This window comes from Saimiri boliviensis, chromosome 4 (genome assembly GCF_048565385.1).
Source record: "Saimiri boliviensis isolate mSaiBol1 chromosome 4, mSaiBol1.pri, whole genome shotgun sequence".
NCBI classification, from domain to species: Eukaryota; Metazoa; Chordata; class Mammalia; order Primates; family Cebidae; genus Saimiri; species Saimiri boliviensis.
In genome coordinates, this window is record NC_133452.1 from 100,844,057 (window position 1) to 100,858,917 (window position 14,861).

Consider the following 14,861-nt stretch of genomic DNA (forward strand, 5'->3'; position numbering starts at 1 on the left):
TTTATCAAGACAGATTTCTTATATGTGATACAGTTATTTGGGAAACATGTGAAATGGAATCATTTTCAGACTTTTGAAAAGCAGCCAGTTCAGGCTGGAGGATAAGTTTTGAACAGCGGAACAGCAATACTTCCCAGCAGTTTAAGGAAGGAAATGGCAGTGAGTCCCCATTGGGAAGTCAAATCTTAGTCTAGTTGAAGATAGTAGCTGTCTGCCCTTTCCTTTGTGTTATCTGACCATCCACTGCTCATACACAAAAGTGCAGCAGGAATAGAAGTCCTGGGGTTATTTAGACTGGAGGGGATCTGACAGAAGGGAGGAAGGATGGAGAGAGGTGGAAAAGTAAGCCCTCCTCCCTGTACCCTATGACTTCTGAATTCATGCTGAGAGCGAGCCTGCCTCTCTGAAATGTAGTAAACTGCTGATAAGCCTAATAATGCCTACCCTCCTTTTCTACCTGATCTGGAAATCCCATCATTATTCTTGGTATTGAGTAAGGCCATTTTTCCCCCAGAGCTCCACTGTTAAGACATACCAGGAAAGCATTAACATAGCTGCACCTAACAGAAGATGAGATGTTGAAAAGTAAAACTCAGAAATATTGACGAATGGCATGTTAGATAGGTCAGTGTTGACAGGAGAGGGGACAGGAATAAAAAGGAGTCTAAATGCTATCTTCCTGAGCTGTCAGTATATATAGGCAGGTTCTTGGGCAGTGGGGAGGGCATGAAAGGTCACCATCTCAACACAGATATTTTCCAAGGGCCACCTCTGCATTGCTGTTTACTGCATTTATTGCCAAAGAAACTCACTACAGGTGAACTTTGTGGACTTGATCCTTCATTGTTCGCACACAAATGCTTAAAGCAATTGTCTCCTTTTCCTGTCTGAAGGGAGTTGCCTAAGACTTGAGTTGTCTTGTGGGCATTGGGTCCCAGTGCTGTGTTTTTAACTTACACTATGAGAGAATGGGATGGAGTCTTCCAGAATGAGGTACAGAAGGGAGAAGTCTCATCTGTGAAGAATCACGCTGGAGAAGATAACATTATTACCTGGGTATCTTTCAGGATGTTTGGACCAGGAAGAGAGTACAACTTCACTCGGCCCAATGAGAAGGGAGAGTATGAGATTGCCGAAGGCATCAGTGCAACTGTATTTCGCACAGTGTTGGTGTGTAGTGGCCCTTTTTTGTTATATTCTCTTCTCTTCCCCAGGGGCATGTGTGATCAGTAGCCTTGAGATTTCCATCAGCTATGTTACTGTGTTTAGGGTCTCTGGTTTCCAGTTGTTTCCTTTCTCCCTTTGTTTTCTATTCCTGTAACTTTGAAATCCTTGCTCGTTTGTGTGTGGGCTCTATCAGTTACCAAGTTCTGATTAAACACCTCAAGATAGCCAGAAGCTGTTTTGCCATCTAATGAATCATACATTTGGTGGTAATTCCATTAGTGCATTGCTTTAACAGGACCAGGAATGCATAGGGATGAAGAAGTCATTTTTCATCTTGTTCTATGCCTACATTTTTTCCTCCTAATCTATTTACAGGACTATTACAAAACTGGTATCATCAATTGTCCTGATGGCATCTCTATCCCAGATCTTAGAGATACATGTGATTATCTCTGCATTAATTTTGACTTCAACACGATCCGATGTCAAGATCTGAGTAAGTACAAGAGCAGCTGCCAGCTACACTTGAACAGCTGAACTCTGAGTTTTCTTGGAAGTCACCGATTTTTTTTTTTTTTCTGAGACAGTCTTGCTCTGTCTCCCAGGCTGGAATGCAATGGTGAGATCTCGGCTCATTGCAACCTCCGCCTCCCAGCTTCAAGGGATTCTCTTGCCTCAGGCCTCTCTAGTAGCTGGGATTACAGGCACCTGCCACCACACCCGACTAATTTTTGTATTTTAGTAGTGACAGGGTTTAACCATGTTGGCCAGGCTGGTCCTGAACTCCTGACCTCAGGTGATCTGCCCACCTCCGCCTCCCAGAGTGCTGGGATTACAGGTGTGAGTCACCATGCCTGGCTGATATTTTTTATTACTAAACAGAAGGAATTTCAAGTGTGGGTTGAAAATCATCTGCAGAGGCAGAGATGTGATACTAACTAACCCGTTTCATCTCTTGGTTAAAAGCACTGTGAGGAACTGGAGTAGACAAAGGAAAACAGATAGTAGTTTCTAAATGGAGCTTGACAGTTGGAGACCAAGCTAACTGTTTCCCTCTTGGGATTTTGGTGTCTCAACTCTATAACAAACAAGGATACTGATGGTCCAGCATGAGGAACAGTTTACTAATAAAGTCAAACAGCACAAATTGGCCAGGTTCTCCTGATCATTATTTTGTCTTTTTTTTTTTTTTTTTTTTTAACTTGAGATGGGTTCTTGCTATGTTGCCCAGGCTGGTCTCGAACTCCTGGCTTCAAACAGTCCTCCCACCTCAGCCTCCTGAGTAGCTGGGACTACAGGTACATGCCACCATGCCTGGCTATTTTTTGTTTGTTTTGGAGACACAGTCTTGCTCTGTTGCCCAGGCTAGAGTGCAGCGGCACAATCTCAGCTCACTGCAGCCTCTGCCTCCTGGGTTCTAGTGATTCTCCTACCAGAGCAGCTGGGATTACAGGCGTGGGCCACCATGCCCAGCTAATTTTTGTATTTTTAGTAGAGATAGGGTCTTACCATGTTGGCCAGGCTGGTCTTGAACTCCTGACCTCAAGTGATCTCCCCATCTCGGCCTCCAAAAGTGCTGAGATTACAGGCATGAGCCACTGTGCCCAGCCTATTATTAAGTGCTTGCTAAGTGCTTTATAGATATGGACTTGCTTGAATCTTGTAACAACTCTGAAAGATGGGTGATAACCTCATTTAAGAACTTAACTTGTTCAAAGCTCTAGGCATTAAGGCTAGGAATAGAACTCAGATTGTCTGACTGCAAACTCCATGCTCTTATCATTACCTAGGCTTCCCGAAATTATTTAAAGAATTATTCTTTGAATTTCATGATACATTTCCCTGCATGTTGCATGAAGGCCTCTGTACATGTTATTTCCCTACTGAGTGTATTACACACTTAGATAAGTCCTTTGGTGTCACCAAAATTCAGATTATTCCTCTCCTATAGTACTCTTAACTCCAGGAAATGAGGATCCAAAGCATCTTCAGAAGAGGTATACAAAGATCGTCCCCAAATGATGATTTCATCTCTTATAGAATTAACGTTTATGGTCTGACCTTATATGTCCAACAAAACCTCAATTGATCAGAATGCTCAAGGATTATTAAACACGAGTAGAAGACATACTTAACAAAGCTTAATAATCACCTTGGAGCAGGAAACAATCTTTTTGTCTTTAAATGTGCCACTTCTCTGAACCTCATCAATGATAACAGCCATTACCTCATACTCTTTCACTCCAGTAATATGTGCATTTAGGCAGAAAGCATGTTCACCTACATTTTGTCTCTGCAGGTGCTTTACTGCATGAACTGTCTAATGATGGTGCTCATAAGCAGTTTGACCACTACCTCGAAGAACTCATCTTGCCCATCATGGTGGGCTGTGCCAAGAAAGGAGAGCGGGAGTGTCACATTGTTGTGCTGACGGATGAGGATTCTGTGGACTGGGATGAAGACCACCCTCCACCAATGGGGGAGGAATATTCCCAAAGTAGGAGCTTCCGGCATGGTGTAGATGTTTTCAGCAAGAAACTCGCTACCTGGGGTGGCAGCTTGATCCTAGAACCAATGTGACTATCAAAGTTGAGCCCGTGATGAGCACACTCACCTGGATGACAAATCCCTAGTGATGCAGGTCTAACCTTTATGCTGGGGAACATAGTGAATGTTGTTATACCATTCACTTCTTTCTCTGGTGTCTTGTACTGTGTAATATACTGAGGCAGCACATTAAATGATGGTGTCATTTTTTTAATTCATTTCATTTTTAAATCCCTTTTAATTGGTAATAATTCAAAATTCAAAAAAGCATAAAAGGATATGCACTTAAAAAGTCTTATTCTCATTCCTGCCCCATCTATCCCATTTTCTTCCTCAAGTTCTTTTATAGGCTTCCAAGTATATTCAGTGTACATACATAATCAATTACTTGTTTTCTCCTCCTCTTTCAGATGTACCATATCATACAACTGTTCTAGGCCATGTGTTAACATAAAAATCTTCAACGTTCTTTTTTATGTCTCTATAGTATTCCCTTGCACAAATGTGCCATAATTGATTTAACCAGTCCTATTATTGGATATTTAAACTATTGGCAGGGTGCAGTGGCTCATGCCTGTAATCCCAGCCCTTGGGGAGGCTGAGATTACAGGGCAGATTGTTAGAGGTCAGGAGTTCAAGACCAGCCTGGTCTGAACATAGCGAAACCCCATCTCTACTAAAAATACAAAAATTAGCTGGGCAATGTGGCACATGCCTGTAACCTAGCTATTCAGGAGGCTGAGACAGGAGAATCACTTGAACTTGGGAGGCAGAGGTTGCAGTGAGCCAAGATCACACCATTGGACTCCAGCCTGGGTGACAGAGCTAGAGTCTGTCTTTTTTTTTTTTTTTTTTTTTTTTTTTTTTTGAGACGGAGTTTCGCTCTCGTTACCCAGACTGGAGTGCAATGGCGCAATCTCGGCTCACCGCAACCTCCGCCTCCTGGGTTCAGGCAATTCTCCTGCCTCAGCCTCCTGAGTAGCTGGGATTACAGGCACGCGCCACCACGCCCAGCTAGTTTTTTTTTTGTATTTTTAGTAGAGACAGGGTTTCACTATGTTGACCAGGATGGTCTCGATCTCTCGACCTTGTGATCCACCCGCCTCGGCCTCCCAAAGTGCTGGGATTACAGGCTGAGCCACCGCGCCCGGCCGAGTCTGTCTTAACAACAACAACAAAAAAGATTTGTGGCTTTATAATTTTGATAGATATTGCCAAATTATCCTCCATAAAAGTTGTACCAATTTACACTCACAAAACAGGACATGACAGGTTTCTTTCCATTGTTTCCACCCCCTCACCAAAACAGTGGCTTTTTTTTTTTCTTTTTTGAGACAGAGTCTCTGTTGCCCAGGCTGAAGTGCAATGGCATAATCTGGACTCAGTGAAACCTCTGCCTCTCAGGTTCAAGTGATTCTCATGCCTCAGCCTCCCGAGTAGCTGGGACTACAGGTGCGTGCCACCACACCTGGCTAATTTTTGTATTATTAGTAGAGACGGGGTTTCACCATGTTGGCCAGGCTGGTCTCGAACTCCTGACCTCAAGTGATCCACCCGCCTTGGCCTCCCAAAGTGCTAGGATTACAGGAGTGAGCCACCATGCCTGGCCAACAGCGGCTTGAAAAAAAATTTTTTTAAGATAGAAGCTTGCTCTTTCACTCAGGCTGGAGTGCAGTGGTACAGTCGTGGCTCTCTGTGGCCTCCCTGGTCTCAAGTGATTCTCCCACCTCAGCCTCCAAGTAGCTTGGACTGCTGGTGTGTGCCACCACGACTGGCTGATTTATTTTTATTTATTTATTTATTTATTTATTTATTTTTTGAGACGGAGTTTCGCTCTTGTTACCCAGGCTGGAGTGCAATGGCGCGATCTCGGCTCACCGCAACCTCCGCCTCCTGGGCTCAGGCAATTCTCCTGCCTCAGCCTCCTAAGTAGCTGGGATTACAGGCACGCACCACCATGCCCAGCTAACTTTTTGTATTTTTAGTAGAGACGGGGTTTCACCTTGTTGACCAGGATGGTCTCGATCTCTCGACCTCGTGATCCACCCGCCTCGGCCTCCCAAAGTGCTGGGATTACAGGCTTGAGCCACCGCGCCCGGCCCGGCTGATTTATTTTTTAAATTTTGTGTAGAGATGGGGTCTCACTATCTTGCTTTGCCTAGGCTGGTCTCAAACTCCTGGCCTCAAGGCATCTTCCTGCATTGGCCACCCAAAGTGTTGGGATTATAGCTGTAAGCGACCATGCCTGGCCCCAAGACAGTATTTTTAAAAACTTTTACCTTTGCTAATTTCTTAATAGGTAAAAAACGGCAGCAGCTCATGACTGGCATGAGTTTTAAATTACATTTCGTATTTCATAAGTGATTCCGTAAAAGAAATCTTTTTTTTTTTTTTTTTGAGATGGAGTCTCCTTCTGTTGCCTAGGCTGGAGTGCAGTGGTGTGATCTCAGCTCACTGCAACTTCCGCCTCCCAGGTTCAAGTGGTTCTTCTGCCTCAGCTTACCGAGTAGCTGTGATAACAGACCACCTACCACCACGCCTGTCTGAGTTTTGTATTTTTAGTAGAGATGGGGTTTCACCATGTTGGCTAGGCTGGTCTCCAACTCCTGACCTCAACCGATCTGCCTGCCTAAGCCTCCCAAAGTGCTGGAAATGCAGGTGTAAGCCACTGTGCCAAGGCAAAACCTTTTTAGTTTTCAAGAACCATCATAATTTCCTTTTTTGTTCACGGTGTTTGTGCCTTTTGTCCATTACGAAATCAGACTGTTAGTCTTTTGCTTAGTGATTTGTGAAAGCTCTATTTGTGGCAGCTCTTTCTAATTAAAGAAATCGGCCTTTTATAAGTTGCAAATATTTTTTCATTCAGTTGTCTTTTTAGCTTTGGTAAATGGTGGTTTAGGCTATGCCGAGATGTTATATTTCTATAATAGTCAGTTTTTCTTTTATGGCTTCTGCATTTAATGTTGTACCTAGAAAGTCCCCAGCCTGAGACTACAAAAATTTCTCTTATGGTTTATGTATTATTTAACATTTAATCTTTGATCCATCTGGATTTTTTGGCATTAGTGGTCAAGTATACCTTTCGTTAGTTTGATTGTGTTACCTTCTCTCTTTCCTCTTAGGTCTTCACTTCACGGCTAACCCCATATTTTTTCTCTTTCAGTTCTTTATAGCTCCAAGCTCTACAGATTCTTCAAATATATAGAGAATCGGGATGTTGCAAAAACAGTGTTAAAGGAACGGGGCCTGAAAAACATTCGCATTGGAATTGAAGGTAAAAAAAAAAAAAAAAAAAAAAAAGTCCCAGTCAACATTCAGGTTGGGTCTATGGCCACAACTTATGTCCTGAAAATTTAGTTTCCAGAGGACCTAGGAAATAGGCATACATGAAAACCACATTCTTACTCAAGTTTGAAGGGTTTCTGTTTTTGTCCTCATTTTTCATTTTATCTGCAGTTAAAAATGGTTTAAAACAGCCACAGAAACAAGTTCGAGTTTACTAATTCAAGATAAAGAGCAGTGAGGGAAAGGGCACTGGTAGAAGGAGGTACAGCAGGGCTTGTGGGCTCACCAGGTGAGAGCATCGTTCTGCCACCAGTCTTGAAGATGTTTCTGGCATCTGGAAGGGTCCTTCTGAAAAGAGCCTGGGGACTCAAAATGTAAGGTTATTCCATGCCTTTGAGGAATGTCTGGATCTATTAACAGAACTACTTTGAATGATCTTGAGCAGTGGCTCCAAACCTGTGGTCTCCATGGAAGGCTCTCAAGCGACTTCATTCCTGGAGAGTGCCAAAGCCATCAGCCACCTGGTCTGCCCTGTGTGGATCTTTGTTTGACGCTTGCGCTTCGCTAACTCTTGCTGCCTCACTTCTGCTCATACAACCCATCAAACCTTCATTGTGTCTGACTTAAGTGGAATTTAAAGTTGGAAGACATTCTTTTTTTATGAGATAGGCTTTCACTCTCGCTCACACTGGAGTACAGTGACATAATCATGGCTCACTGCAGCCTTGACTTCTTGGGCTCAAGTGGTCCTCCTGCCTCAGCCTCCCGGGTAGCAGAGACCATAGGCACATATCACTATGCTGCACTTTTTTTTTTAACCTTTTTTATAAGAGATGAGGTCTTCTTTGGCCCAGGCTGGTTTTGAACTCCTGGACTCAAGCAGTCCTCCTGCCTTGGCCTCCCAAGGTGCTAGGATTACAGGTGTGAGCCACAGTGCCTAGCCTTGGAAGAAATTTTTGAAGATTATCTATTAAACCTCCTACTCTGTCTTTCCCTTGTCAAGTACATTTCCCAGAACAACCTATTGAGCTATTTTACCATTAGGACATTCTGCCATACATACTTAATAGATAACTGCCTCCCTCCCCTGCTTGTCTTCTAATTAATAGCCTCTGAAGCTACTTTGACTATTTGTCCTATTTCCATGTGACAGCCTTTCACATATTTTAGGCAGCATCGCTGTTTTTTCTTTAGGCTAAACATCCCACGTTTCCTTAACTGTTTCTCATATAGTATGTCCTCTGTCCAACAGAATTCAGAGGACTAGAGTAGCCGTGCATCAGGAGGATTTTTGTTCCATGGTATTGTTACTAGTTCCTGAACTAGTAAGAGGCTTCTCTCCTCTTTGCATTAGAAGGGATAGAATTCTTGTTACCCCTCAGTTAGTCCCTTCTAAGGACAAGACCTACTAATCTGAGCAGCAAGGAAGTGAACATGTAGGTGCTTGGGGCTGAGAGAGCATGGAACAGGGACTAGTCACTTCTCACATATTTTTCAGGCTATGATTTTGGGAGAAAACTGATGTGGTTAGGAAGGAGAAAATAGGGACCCCAGAGTGAGCACAATTTGTCAGTCATGAGAATGGCCTTTTTCCGTTGCAGGTTACCCTACCTGTAAAGAAAAAATTAAGAGAAGACCTGGCGGCCGGTCTGAAGTCATCTATAATTATGTACAACGCCCCTTCATCCAGATGTCATGGGAAAAAGAAGAAGGAAAGAGTCGCCATGTGGATTTTCAGTGTGTTCGAAGCAAATCCCTCACGAATCTGGTAGCTGCTGGAGAAGATGTCTTGGAGGACCAGGAGATATTAATGCATCACCCACCACAAGTGGATGAACTTGACCGGCTAAATGCCCCACTTTCTCAGATGGCTTCTAACGACTTTCAGGATTAGGGCCAGCTGTGGGTCCACCCCTTGTGAGATGCCTGCAGCTAGCCCTCCCTCATGATTTGTCTCACCCTGAGTAGAAGACATGCTTCTCCCCTATCCATTTCCTTTCTCCCATAATTAACATGTGTCCTTTTCAGTAAGTCTGTGCCTCTGGCAGGGGATGAAGTACTCACTGGTGAATTAGCTACCATCTTTGCAGAAGCCCTGGTAACTTGAAAAATTTGGGTCTGGTGCTGTTCACTGAGTCTTTGTGTAACTGCAAAAGCAGGAAAGGAAGTCAAGACTCCTGTTGCCTCGTGTTTAGCAAAGCAGTCCTCATCCTTTTTACTCTGTTCTTGAGTTTTGTTTTTGTTTTATACCAGGCAAATTGCTTAGTAGCAAAGGGACCAAACTTAAAAGGTGACAATCTCTAACTTCTAAAAGCAGGCACCAGATGCTTATTAGAGGTTAATCAAGATGCCATTCTTGGAGGCCTCTGCACCCAAATTGCATCTGGAAAGAACTATAGGCTCCCATTCAGAATGTCCAAAAGGAAATTCTCAAGAGCTTAAATTCAGATTTCTCATTAATGCAATGAAAAATTCAAAACCACACAGATTTCTTTGGCAGGAAGGATAATGGAATAACAATGTTGATGAGACCTTTTTAGCTTCAAGGTTTTGGAATTAAACAATTTGATGATTCATTTGGAATGAAACAAGTAGAAGAACCTCTCCAAATCAGGCCAATGAGATTATCCTGGCTTGGGATCTGTTGTGAAACCACAGGTCTTGACACTCTGGGGCAGCACATTGCTGTGGATGTGGCTAGGAGACCCTAGAATGGCTTAAAAGCTTTCAAGATGAAATGAAATTTCATTTTCAGCAGAAATGTCTCACAAGTGCCCAGTTTCTCAACAGACTTAGAAGAGTGCCAGCCGGGGGTGTTTGGAGTGAAGCTGGGTGGGAAGCATCATCTGCACAGTCCCTGTCCTGGTGCAGGATTTTTCTCTGCGTGTTTTCATATCATGGGATTTTTGGATATCTGTGTATTTTGGTTCTTGAAATAGCCTAATTGCTGCTCACACACTGGGTAAGAAAATTATACCAATGTCATCCCCAAAGGAAGAGTGAGTTGAAGGGAAATTAAGCCCAGTCATTTTATTTGATCTGTCAGCTCTGTTATCAGTGCATGCTCGCCCAGATCACCCTCCCCAGCCCCCACAGTGCTGAACCACCTTCCTTTTCTCCATGGCTATTAACAGTATGGTTAAATAATTAAGAGTCCAGAGCCAAATATAAATATTTTGGTAGAAGCTGACTGGAATACAGGTTGAGCATCTCTTATCCAAAATGCTTGGGACCAGAAATGTTTCAGGTTTCAGATATTTTTCAGAGTTTGGAATATTTGCCGAATACTTAACAGCTGAACACTCCAAATCTGAAAAGCTTTTGAACATCATGTCAGCACTCAAAAAACTGGACTTTGGAACATTTCAGATTTTAAATTTTGGGATTTGGGGTGCTTACCCTGTGTAAGAGAGGCTACTTGATTCCATTTAATGACTGTCCCAGTTATAATCATCCAAAGATAAAAGCTGGGTAGATGTTGAAAGCTCTTTCCAGGATTGAAGAAGAGCGTTCTTATGTCTCTTATGTGACTAGCATCACAGTGGGAATAAATGCTCTGTTCTTCACTAGCAAGTTGAGCTGTCCCCCACATGACAACCATTGGCATCCATTTGCTAGGCTGATGGCCTGGATTAAGGGTTAGGATTATTTGTAGCTAGGAGGTAGTTTTACTTCTGTGAAACTAATTGGTTCATATTTGAGGTCAGGTTTGGCCCTGACCTTACCAGTACCACATTTATACCCACTACCAGTTGACTAACCCAGATAATTGTTAAATGGTGCTTCCTTTCTGCTTCTCAGAAGACTTCCATGCCACTACAAAGGAAATTTGAATTACCTAGTGTTTGTATATTCCGTAAGTATGTGTAACTTCTGTTACACAGCTTATGTATTCCTAACATTTAAGTGTAAACATGCCACAGCTAACACTTAAAAATGAAAACTAGTTCTTCCTTAGGGGAAAAAAAAAGTATGGAATGTACTTGATGCTGTTCTGTGTAACCCTTTACTTTGCTCAGGCTTTCAAAATTGAAGTCCTTTTCCCCCCAACTTAGGTTAACAAGCATTTGGCCCCAACCTGTGGGGTTTCGGTAAGCTGGAAATCTGTGAAGGCAGGTCTAGTCACGAGGTGGTGGTGACAGAAGGAAAAGCTGGGACCACAGGTTCCTTCTGGTGGAGAGGAAGGTTTATTTCTATGCCCCTCCACCACCCTCCACGTGGCGCTCACCCAAGCCTGCTCCATTCCTGGGGCAGGACAAAAAGCAGGACCTCTTAGACCTCACAGAAACAAGGGCCGAGTTGAGGTCACCCCCTTCAGAGTTGGTTACTGACCAGATGGGCAAGAGGCATTTCTAATTTTAAAAAGGTGGAACTTGGGTTTGGTGTTTTCTTCTAAGTGCCTAAATAAGCAAACCAGGCTGTTTATACAGAAACATTTTCATAAGAAGATGGTTTTAGCCAGAGTACCTTACTCAGAGCATCTCAGCAAGCCATGATTAACTTGAATCTGAGGTTTAGAATCTTGAGTTTGCATCTGCAGCATGTCACGCAGGGTCGATGAGGAAACATTTGCCACTCAGGAGTTGGAGGGAGGGCAAGAGGACAGTGTTAAAATGTGTCAGATCATTTAACAGTTTCTCCTAAGCTAAGCCCTGGAAAAATATTTGAAAGAATGGCAGCAAAAATGGTAAGAAAGTAAACTACATTTACTGCACAATATGCAGTAGCCAGTACTACTATAACTCCCAAGAGAACACTATGATGTGTTTTGTTTTGTTTTGTTTTTTGAGACGGAGTTTCGCTCTTGTTACCCAGGTTGGAGTGCAATGGCGCGATCTCGGCTCACCGCAACCTCCGCCTCCTGGGTTCAGGCGATTCTCCTGCCTCAGCCTCCTGAGTAGCTGGGATTGCAGGCACGCGCCACCATGCCCAGCTAATTTTTTTGTATTTTTAGTAGAGACGGGGTTTCACCATGTTGACCAGGATGGTCTCGATCTCTTGACCTCGTGATCCACCCGCCTCGGCCTCCCAAAGTGCTGGGATTACAGGCTTGAGCCACCGCGCCCGGCCAGTATGATGTTTAATATATACTGGTCTATGAAAATACTGTGGAATAAGCCCAGGAAGGTCAGATGTGTTTGCAGGTAGTGTCCCAAGGGTCCCCCTCTAAGTAACACAAATATTCAGACCACAGGCTTTAATGTAAACTCATAAAGTAGAACGTAGAGGATTTTTTTTAAAGAATCGAGTGTCAGTCAAAGTTAAAACTCAAGGGCTTTTGGCCAGGTGCAGTGGCTCACGCCTGTAATCTCCACACTTTGGGAGGCCAAGGCGGGCGGATCACAAAGTCAAGAGATCAAGACCATCCCAGCCAACATGGTAAAACCGCATCTCTACTAAAAAATAAAATAAAAAAATAATAAAAAAAATTAGCTGGGCATGGTGGCGCACACCTGTAGTCCCAGCTACTCAGGAGGCTGAGGCAGAATTGCTTGAACCTGGGAGGCAGAGGTTGCAGTGGGCCAAGATAGCGCCACTGCACTCCAGCCTGGTGACAGACTTGAGACTCTGTCTAAAAAAAAAAAAAAAAAAAAGAGCAGCCTGGCCAACATGGTGAAACCCCACCTACTAAAAATACTAAAAAGTTTGGTTGTGGTGGAAGGCACCTATAGTCCCAGCTGCTTGGGAGGCTAAGGCAGGAGAATCACTTGAACCTGGGAGGTGGAGGTTGCAGTGAGTTGAGATTGCACCATTGTACTCCAGCCTGGGCAACAGAGCAAGACTATCTCAAAAAAGAAAATCAAGGATATGGGGCTTGTAATCCTAGCACTTTGGGAGGCCAAGGTGGGAGGATCACTTGATGCCAAGAGTTTGAGACTGGCCTGGGCAACAAAAAAAATAGCCAGGCATGGTAGTGCACACCTGTAGTCCCAGCTACTCAAGAGGCTGAGGCAGAATAATTGCTTGAGCCCAGGAGAATGAGGCTGCAGTGAGCCATAATCATGCCACTGCACTCCAGCCTGGATGACAGAGCAAGACCCTGTCTCAAAAAACATTTTAAGTCAAGGGTTTGTAGTAACATATATTCAATGCCACTTGTTGCCATCACTTTGCAGTTGTTGAAATGGGCATACTGAGCTCAGAAAGCAAATCTGATGCCTTCATGGGAGATGGAGCCACATTTGTGTTCTGGGTGGGATCACTTGTGCAGGAGAACATTACATTTTCTCCTGAAGGCGAAATGCCCGTAGGTTTTGCCTCTTTACTTCGTATTTACTTGTAAAATTGCACTTGTTCACCTACCAGTGTTTATGAAATCCTATACTTGGGATGCTTTTTCTATAATAAAATATTATCATTTATGTGTCTGTTTTTTTAGCAGAAAGTAAAATTAGAAATCAAGATGTTGGGCCGGGCACGGTGGCTGTGACTCATGCCTGTAATCCCAGCACTTTGGGAGGTCAAAGCAGGTGGATCACTTGAGGTCAGGAGTTTAAGACCAGCCTAGCCAACGTGGCAAAAACCCATCTCTACTAAAAATACAAAAACTAGACAGGCGTGGTGGCACATGCTTGTAGTCCCAGGTACTCGAGAGGCTGAGGCAGAAGAATTGCTTGAACCCATGAGGCGGAAGCTGCAGTAAGCTGAGATTGCGCAACTGTACTCCAGCCTGGGCGACAGCAAGAATCCGTCTCAAAAGAGTAGATGGGTCTTTGAAGACCTCACTTCCAAAGTGGTAGCTGAAGCCACCGTATGGTGAAGATCACCAAGAGCTCACATGACGAGGGCAAAGGCACCAGCACCAACATTTAAGTGGCAGGCAGAGGAACTAGTAAGAAGGAAGTCAGGGAGGTATGAGGAGAGTTTGTTTTAGATGTTAACAGTGTGAATGCGGCAGATCAAAATGAGGACTGAAGGGAACCCAAAGGATATAGCAGAACACCAGCAGAACAGAGGAGTGATATAAATACAAGCATGTTTTACACAGAGGATAGTTAGTAAATACATTTCACACACACGGCAGAAACTAGACCGGCATGGATTAAAGTGGGGAGGTGGGAAATGAAGTAAAAGTAACTGGCCGGGCGCGGTGGCTCAAGCCTGTAATCCCAGCACTTTGGGAGGCTGAGGCGGGTGGATCATGAGGTCGAGAGATCGAGACCATCCTGGTCAACATAGTGAAACCCCGTCTCTACAAAAAATTAGCTGGGCATGGTGGCACGTGCCTGTAATCCCAGCTACTCAGGAGGCTGAGGCAGGAGAGTTGCCTGAACCCAGGAGGCGGAGGTTGCGGTGAGCTGAGATGGCACCATTGCACTCCAGCCTGGGTAACAAGAGTGAAACTCCGTCTAAAAAAAAAAAAAAAAAAGTGACTGCAGGGTGTTGCTTATGCTCTTCACAAAGTAGTACCTATTCACAGATCCATGCCTCCCAAACACAGGAGCATACTGACCAGCCTATAAAACCCTGCACTGCTCACTTTTTCCCTTCTGCCAAATCACTGCTGCCTAAATAAAAACATCTCTGGAAAGCTTCACTAAGCTACTCAGAACTCTAGGTTGGCTTGTCAGCACTGTCACATCGACACTAATGTAGTAACGTAATGCTACATTCCATTAAGCCACTTGGTGGGAATTCTCTGAAATTGATCTGCAATTCAGAACCACGGTCAGCTCCCTGCCTCACCAGACTCCCTGGAATTGAGTCTGTACGTCACAGATGCTTGAATGTTGCTTGGGCAAGGTGTTTTTCTCTGGAAATGTGCGTGAAAAAGCATCATCACAAAGGCTGTTTTTGTCAGTACTGGCTTTGGTGGATCATCCCAGGGAAATATGCTATGTAGGAAATGAAAATAACATTCA

General features: G+C 43.9%; 1 protein-coding gene across 3 annotated transcripts in view; it reads left to right on the forward strand.

Moving 5' to 3' along the window:
• The window catches only part of KCTD20 (potassium channel tetramerization domain containing 20), a 43,889-nt gene extending 30,528 nt beyond the window's left edge, over positions 1-13,361 (forward strand). For all 3 annotated transcript variants that reach the window (XM_039466858.2, XM_039466851.2, XM_074397976.1), the window contains 5 exons: positions 1,068-1,170; positions 1,543-1,663; positions 3,467-3,664; positions 6,878-6,988; positions 8,601-13,361. In XM_039466858.2, the coding sequence (XP_039322792.1) occupies positions 1,068-1,170; positions 1,543-1,663; positions 3,467-3,664; positions 6,878-6,988; positions 8,601-8,893 (826 nt within the window). In that variant the 3' untranslated portion in view covers positions 8,894-13,361. The remainder of the gene's footprint in view (positions 1-1,067; positions 1,171-1,542; positions 1,664-3,466; positions 3,665-6,877; positions 6,989-8,600) is intronic.
• The last annotated feature ends 1,500 nt before the right edge of the window (positions 13,362-14,861 follow it).